General features: G+C 42.0%; 1 protein-coding gene across 1 annotated transcript in view; it reads left to right on the top strand.

The window, feature by feature from the left end:
- Positions 1–2,511, top strand: part of LOC110046671 (uncharacterized) — a 23,984-nt gene extending 21,473 nt beyond the window's left edge. The window contains exons 19-20 of the mRNA XM_089272774.1: positions 559–771; positions 2,396–2,511. Of these exons, the coding sequence (XP_089128900.1) occupies positions 559–770 (212 nt within the window). The 3' untranslated portion in view covers position 771; positions 2,396–2,511. The remainder of the gene's footprint in view (positions 1–558; positions 772–2,395) is intronic.
- Positions 2,512–8,736: the final 6,225 nt, after the last annotated feature.

The raw sequence follows: 8,736 nt of genomic DNA, 5'->3' as shown, positions 1-8,736 counted from the left end.
GGCTGGTAAACGAGCCTTTTCTTTGTTAAGTGGTATCTTTTAGGGGCAGAAGAGAGCTGGAGCCACGCCCCAGATTGCTCTCCTTTAGGGGTTCAATTCAAACTTTTCAACGAGTATTTCGGAATGTTTTGAGCGTCAAGGATCTGGTACGCCATTAAATTTAAATAAATAAATAAATAAATAAATAAATCGAGGTTGGGGTTGCTGTTGGGCGGCTTCCACTGACTTAAATCAAAAATGCCCGGCCTCTTGGATAAGTCACCAATTGGTTATGTCGGCATGCACAGGAAAAAGGGAACAAAAAGAAATGTACACTGACAATAAGCAACACAAGTAAATGTGGTCATTGCAGCAGTGAAAGCAACTTAAACATCAACAAAGGAAGTCCAAGGAAAAGCAAATTCGAGACTTCAATTTGACAATTATGACGACTGCGAGATGGGACTCACCCCAAGTTTCTTCTCGTTTCTAAAGTGGCGAATAGGAGAGGCTAATAACGAAACATTTTGATATTCTTGAATGTAAAAGATTCCTGATGACTGTTCACTGATATTTCAGACGATTTCCTCGGGAAGATGTCTCAACACATCCTGAAGAACGCGGACGGTGATGTGATTGGCTCGCGTCTCACTATCACAGACGCCACGTACGAGAACACGGGCTCGTACGAGTGCTCCGTCACTAACACGCATGGCAGTGAGAAGGGCTTGGCCAAGATTAACGTTGAGAAGGTGATTGATTTCGGCGGCTCTGGCGAACAGCCGAGTTAAGGTAATATTTGAACTCGAATCTAGGCAGGGATATAGCCAGTGTGAGGCAAACTGGGGCACTTGCCTCGGTCAGCTAAACACACAGCGGTTCCCCAAAGAAAACTACCTCGTTTTCATGTGTTTCGCTGCCATTTCTCGGGTTTCGTTTTTCCCTGCTCTGAGTGAGGGAAACCGATAAAGACACATCGTTCTATTAACAGCTTACGGAATTTTTGTCAAATAATGCGTGATCCCAGTGTTGTGTTGTCTTCATTAACACACTAGATACTTAATTATTTGTCATAATTATTTACAAGCTGCGGCCCTGCTGGGTCTCTAGTCGCCTCAATCTCACTGCGTATTGTCAACCGTCCCATTGTCGTCCTGTACCATTTCTCTAAGCCATTGCCGCTCGTAGGGAATGTTAAATTGTGTAACGAAATGTTTAGTTCAGGCATCTTCAGCCTTCTGTTAATCCTTCAAACCGCGAGTGTCCAGGAACGTCTACATCACCATCGAAAATATCTTGGACATCTACGCATGCACAATGAAGAAGGAGCGCTCGTCTAAACCTAGTTCCCAGGGTATCTCACTTTGCCGCCCTACCGGAGAGAGAGAGAGACCGAGAACGCGGTTACGCTCGTCTCTGCACTTTGTTTTCATCTTTGTCAGGAACAATAAGCAGATTTTTCCCATCCGCATAAAAGTGAAAAGAACGAAGCCCTCTTTTTCATTCTGTGCCCACGCTACTCGGATCACTGTGAAAATCAATGGTCGAATTCCTCCAATTTCTAAATTTTTGAAACTCCTCACCTCGAAAAAATCTTCTTTACACCTTGAGAGACATCCTCGTCGCCAATTGCAGAATTCCCGATGTAGACACGACTCGATGGAAACACTTTTATGACTCAGGCTCCGCCCACAGAGGAATTTGAAAACGCAGCTTTATAAACAATTATTGGATGAGGTCTTTGTGATATCCAGAATAATCAAGGTCGAGGTAGGGGTTATCAGCCGAAGCGAAGGCTTCGTCTGATAACCCTTACGGAGACCTTGATTATTCTGGATATCACAAAAACCGAATCTAATAATTGTTTTATTATACATTGAACGAAAAAAAAAATGGAAGTCATGTTTTTGCTTCTTCACTGACGGAAAGCAACACAAAGCGCGCAAACTTGACATGATTACCCTTAGAAATCATAATTGAAATTATTATACATTGAATTCACCATCTCTTTTCTAATTGGCCGAAAGCGTCAAGTGAACTTTCAAAATCAGCGCCTGTGACGTCATCTAGCCGCAGATTATACAATAATCATGTCAAGGACACTCAAGGTCACGGGTAATCATGTCATGCATGACCGCGGTGCATGATTTCTAACGTTTAACGAAGAAAATTGCTGGACTTCAAAACAAAGACCATTTCTATCCCTCGATAATTTATTTCCAAACTGTGTGGCTCTATTAACTTTGTTACATGATTGGTAAGTTAGACTGACGTCATATAACTTAATTGTTGGCAGATTCTAAAAATAACCCAGTGAAAACTATAATAGATTTTAAATCATTTTCACGGTGCACGAGAAATTTTTCCTCTCATTTTCTCCTGTTTTCAATAATCAAAATATTTCGTTTACTTACAGAAATCCACAGATACATAGAAGTCGTCAGGAAGGGAAGACGTCTAGCAGACAAGCAATAGACGGAGACAAAGATAAAGGTTGTAAAACTGTAATAATAAACGTAACTTGTTATCGAAGTGCTGCCTGTGTGTTATTATTCGCATCGCCTGTGGGGTGGGTCGATCATAATTGTATTACTAAAAATGGAACACGACGTTCATTAAGGGAACTGGACTCAAATTGTTTTCCGTTTGGTGATATTTAGTTGGAGAACATAAAAAATATGCAATCTTTCAACGATCAGAAACGTGACTCTGCGGATCATGACGGAACGCACGGAGCTTCTACTGAAAGTACCGCAGAGAAATGGCAGGAAATATTCCTAGCATTCCTTACATACTCTCACTAGGGTTCTTCGTCTTGCGGCCAGGGAAGGCATAATCTGTTTCAGTGACATGTCGATGATATTAAATAGAAAATAAACCAGAAAGGGCCGATGGAATATGAGAAAACCTTTAAAATGAAATTACGATATTAATGGTGCTTGAAAAGTAAATAGTGGGTCCGAGTCATTCCCGATGCTTTCAAATGATGGCGGACTCCACCGACGCCAATAATCTGGAGCAAAGCAAGGTCATTGTACGTCGGATCACGTCAAAACACGGAAAGACTTGGGCAGGAAAAAGAAACGTGAGCGGACAAAACCGGGGAATGCCGATAAATTAAGTAATCCCGCAATAATCAACGAATTACACAACATGAACCTTCCTCTGCTTCTCCCACTGAGCCAAGTTCAGATCTACGAACTGAACTTAAAGATACCAAAATGCCTACGAATGGATGTTGAGCGCGGCGAGCAGACGTAAATGTCTTGTTTACCCAATGAAAGCCATCTCAATAAACTCTGAGCTTGCATCGAGATGCTAGTCTGGGCGTAAAGGAGCGTTTGATTAATCAATCTAAAACAGATCTTAAGGAATAAACACCCAGATGATCTGGAATACTTGTCTGAGTATGTGGTTGACAGTGGGAGCCACGTGCAGCATTATCAAGCTCGGCAATTGAAATTATTGTGTAGAAAATATCGCACAATTACACAGCCGAGGGCCAAAACAAAAAAAAGAGCGAGGAGAAACTTAGTACATGGAGCTAAGATAGATTGTCAGTGCTTTAGCTGACCATGCACGGCTACCAACGGTTTGCCAATCGCTTGGCCAATGGTTCGTACACGCAACGAATCGTAAAAGCCCGTAGGTTACGATCTCGGAAAGAAGTGAGCCCACCCCCCATCCGCTGAAAATAGAGGATCTAGGGTTCAAAAGTATAATTATTTTTCCAATCAATAACCTGAATAACGTACGATAAACTGATGACGATTCAACTAGGGAAGGTATAGCTTATTCCTGGAGGCGTCCTGAAGCCCCCTCGTAAAACAAACCCCGCAAAATTTTCATCAACTAGCAAGGAGGTACTAACAGGACCTTTTCTGCAAATTGAAATTACTAAAATTGACAACTTTGCACCATTTTTAACAGGAACGCATAAAAAGAACGTTTAATTATATTGAAATTAAAAACTCGACCAGAGCAGTTAAATTTTTATAAATCAGACTAACGTAGCAGTGCATCATGAACAGTAAATATAGTTTAAGGTATCTTACATCACGGTCTACATATAAAGTGCCCACGCATGTTCCACCAACATAAGTTTGAACTGGAACGAAGAATTTCTAAACGATTTATACGAACTCAGTGTTTTTACGAATTACATCCACACCCTTGGAGGAATACAGCCCTGTTCTCATAGAATTTAAAAAAAAAAAAAAACTGGGGAAGAGATACTTACAGTAGAAGTCATTTGCGTCCCCTCATGGGGTGAGAGATTCTCGCCCATATCAACTTTCTTTTCTCTCGTAAGTTCTCGCGCGTTTAGAGATGCGCCACACTCGCGTTTTAGTGCGGGAATCCTAACCAATGCTTACCTAACTTTTTAAAGATGCTACTTTTAGCCCTCCCCCAAATCTACACACGTGTCTTTCACTTGTGGAAGTCTATCGATTTGGACAGTGCTTGGGTTAGAGATTCTCGCCCATATGAACTTTCTTTTCTCTAGTAAGTTCTCGCGCGTTTAGAGATACGCCACACTCGCGGTTTTGGAGTCGGGATCTCAAACTATGCTTACTAAAATTTTTCAAGATGCTAGATTTGGCCCTTTCTCAAATCTACACACGTGTATTTCACTTCTAAAAGTTTATCGATTTGGACAGTGTTTGGGTTGGAGATTCTCGCCCATTTATATTTTATCTCTCGCGTGTTTTCGCGCGTGTGGAGACGCGCCACACTCGCGATTTCGGTGTCGGCATCTCAAACTATGCTTACTGGACTTTTTTAAGATGCTAGGTTTGACACTTTCAAAAATCTACACACGCACATTTCACTTGTGGAAGTGTATCGATTTGGACAGTGTTTAGGTTGGATGTTATCGCCCATATCAACTTTCCATTCTCTCGTAAGTTACCGCGCGTTTCGAGATGCGCCACACTCGCGTTTTAGGTGCGGGAATCCCAACCAATGCTTACCTAACTTTTAAAAGATGCTACTTTTAGCCCTCCCCCAAATCTACACAGGTGTATTTCACTTGTAAAAGTCTATCAATTTGGAAAGTGCTTGGGTGGGAGATTCTCGCCCCCAACAACTTTGTTTTCTCTCGTTAGTTCTCGCGCGTTTAGAGATGCACCACACTCGCGTTTTATGTGCGGGGATCCCAGCCAATGCTTACCTAACTTTTTAAAGATCCTTCTTTTAGCCCTCCCCCAAATCTACGCACGTGTGTTTTACTACTGGAAGTCTATCGATTTGGACAGTGTTTGGGTAAGAGATTCTCGCCCATATCAACTTTCTTTTCTCTCGTAAGTTATCACGCGTTTAGAGATGCGCCACACTCGCGATTTAGCTTGCGGAATCCCAACCGATGCTTACCTAACTTTTTAAAGATGCTACTTGAGCCCTCCCCCAAATCTACACGCGTGTATTTCACTTGTGGAACTCTATCGATTTAACCCGTGCTTGGGTAAGAGATTCTTGCCAATATCAACTTTATTTTCTCTAGTAATTTCTCCCGCGTTTAGAAATGCGCCACACTCGCGGTTTTGGAGTCAGGAACTAAAACTATGCTTACTTAACTTTTTAAAGATACTAGAATTGGCCCTTTTCTCAAATCTACACACATGTATTTTACTTCTGGTAGTCTGTCGCTTTGGACAATGCTTGGGCTGAAAATTTCCGCCCATTTATAAGTTTTTTTCTCTTCCGTGTTTTTGCGCGTTTAAAGATGCGCCACACTCGCGATTTCGGCGTCGACATCTCAAACTATGCTTACTGGACTTTTTGAAGATGCTAGATTTGGCCCTTTCTCAAATCTACACACGTGTATTTCACTTGTGGAAGTCTGTCCCTTTCGACAATGCTTGGGTTGGAGATTGTCGCCCATTTATCTTTTTTTTTTCTCGCGTGTTTTCGCGCGTTTAGAGATGCGCCACACTCGCGATTTCGGTGTCCGCATCTCAAACTATGCTTACTGGACTTTTTGAAGATGCTAGATTTGGCCCTTCCTCAAATCTACACACGTGTATTTCACTTGTGGAAGTGTATCGATTTTGACAGTGTTTAGGTTGGAGATTCTCGCCCATATTAACTTCCTTTTTTCTCGTAATTTCTCGCGCGTTTAGAGAGGCACCACACTCGCGTTTTAGGTGCGGGGATCCCAACCAATGCTTACCTAACTTTTAAAAGATGTTATTTTTGGCTCTCACTTAAATCTACACACATGTGTTGTACTTCTGGAAGTCTATCAGTTTGGACAGTGTTAGCGTTGGAGATTCCCGCCGATATCAACTTTGTTTTCTGTCGCATGTTCTAGCCCGTTTCGAGATGTGCCACACTCGTGTTTTAAGTGCAGGGCTTCCAACCAATGCTTAGATTACCTAATTTTTTAAAGAGGAGACTTTTAGCCCTCCCTTAAATCTACACACGTGTGATTCACTTGTGGAAGTCTATCGATTTGGACAGTGCTTGGACATGAGATACTCGGCCACATCAAGTTTCTTTTCTCTAGCAGGTTCTTGCGCGTTTAGAGATCCGCCACACTCACGGTTTTGGTGTCGCGATCTTAAACTATGCTTACTAAACTTTTTTAAGATGCTAGATTTGGCCTTTTCTCAAATCCACACACGTGTATTTCACTTGTGGAAGTCTATCGATTTGGACAGTGCTTGGGTAAGAGATTCTCGCCCATATCAACTCTCGTTTCTTTAGTAAGCTGTCGCGCGTTTAGAGATGTGCCACACTCGCAAATTTTGGTGCCGGGATCTTAAACTACGCTAACTGGACTTTTTGCAGATGCTAGATTTGGCTCTTTTCAAATCTACACACGTGTATTTCACTTGTGGAAGTCTATCGATTTGGACAGTCTTTGGGTTGGAGATTCTCGCCCCTATCAAAATTCTCTTCTCTTCTAAGTTCTCGCGCGTTTAAAGATGCGCCACACTCGCCTTTTAGGTACGGGAATACCAACCAATGCTTACCTAACTTTTTAAAGATGCTATTTTTATCCCTCCCCCAAATCTACACAGGTGTATTTCACTTGTGGAAGTCTATCGATTTGGACAGTAATTGGGTAAGAAATTCTCGCCCATATAAACTTTCTTTTCTCTAGTAAGTTCTCGTGCGTTTAGAAATGCGCCACCCTCGCGATTTCTGTATCGGGATCTCAAACTGTGCTTACTAGACTTTTTAAAGACGCTAGATTTGGCCCTTTCTCAAATCTACACACGTGTCTTTCACTTGTGGTAGTCTGTCGCTTTCGACAATGCCTGGGTTGGAGATCCTCCCTATTTATTTCTTTTTTCTCTCTCGTGTTTTCGCGCATTTAGAGATGCGCCGCACTCGCGATTTCGGTGTCGGCATCTCAAACTATGCTTACAAGACTTTTTGAAGATGCTAGATTTGGCTTTTTCTCAAATCTACACACGTGTATTTCACTTATGGAAGTCTGTTGATTTGGACAGTGTTTAAGTTAGAGATTCTCGCCCATATCAACTTTCTTTTCTCTCGTAATTTCTCGCTCGTTTAGAGATGCGCCACACTCGCCTTTTAGGTGCGGGGATCCAAACCAGTGCTTACCTAACTTTATAAAGATGCTACTTTTAACCCTTACCCAAATCTACACACGTGTATTTTACTTGTGGAGGTCTACCGATTTGGACAGTGCTTGGCTAAGAGATAGACTTTGACAAGTGAAATACACGTGTGTAGGTTTGGGGGAGGGCTAAAAGTAGCATCTTTAAAACGTTAGGTAAGCACTGGTTTGGATCCCCGCACCTAAAAGGCGAGTGTTGCGCATCTCTAAACGCGCGAGAACTTACGAGAGAAAAGAAAGCTGATATGGGCGAGAATTTCCAACCCAAACACTGTCCAAATCGATAGATTTCCACAAGTGAAATACACGTGTGTAGATTTGAGAAAGGGCCGAATCTAGCATCTTTAAAAAGCCCAGTAAGCATAGTTTGAGATGCCGACACCATAATCGCGAGTGTGGCGCATCTCTAAACGCGCGAAAATACGCGAGAGAGAAAAAAATATAAATGGGCGAGAATATCCAACCCAAACACTCTTCAAATCGATAGACTTCCACAAGTGAAATACACGCGTGTAGATTTGAGAAAGGGCCAAATCTAGCATCTTCAAAAAGTCCAGTAAGCATAGTTTGAGATCCCGACACGAAAAGCGCGAGTGTGGCGTATCTCTAAACGCGCGAGAACTTGCTAGAGAAAACAAAGTTGATTTGGCGAGAATCTGTCACTCAAGCCCTGTCCAAATCGATAGACCTCCGCAAGTGAAATACACGTGTGTAGATTTGGGGGAGGGATAAAAGTAGCATCTTTAAAAGGCTAGGTAAGAGTTGATTGAGATTCCCACGCCTAAAACGCGAGTGTGGCGCATTTCTAAACGCGCGAGAACTTGCGAGAGAAAAGAAAGTTGATATGGGCGAGAATCTCTCACCCCATGGGGGGACGTAAATGACTTCTACTGTAAGTATCTACTCCCGGTGTTTTTTCTTTTTTTGTTTTTTTTTTTTAAATTCTATGAGAACAGGGCTGTATTCCTCTAAGGCTGTGGGTATAATTCGTAAAAACACTGAGTTCTTATAAATCGCTTAGAAATTCTTCGTTCTAGTTCAAATTTATGTTGGTGGCACATGAGTGGGCACTTTATATGTAGACCGTGATGTAAGATACCTTAAACTATACTTACTGTTCATGATGCACTGCTACGTTAGTCTGATTTATAAAAATGTAACTGCTC

The sequence above is a fragment of the Orbicella faveolata genome, unplaced genomic scaffold, assembly GCF_042242905.1.
Source record: "Orbicella faveolata isolate gen_17 unplaced genomic scaffold, um_ofav_v1 contig_35, whole genome shotgun sequence".
Lineage (NCBI taxonomy): Eukaryota > Metazoa > Cnidaria > Anthozoa > Scleractinia > Merulinidae > Orbicella > Orbicella faveolata.
The sequence above is the reverse complement of the archived record's forward strand: the minus strand, read 5'-3'. Positions and strand labels throughout refer to the sequence as shown.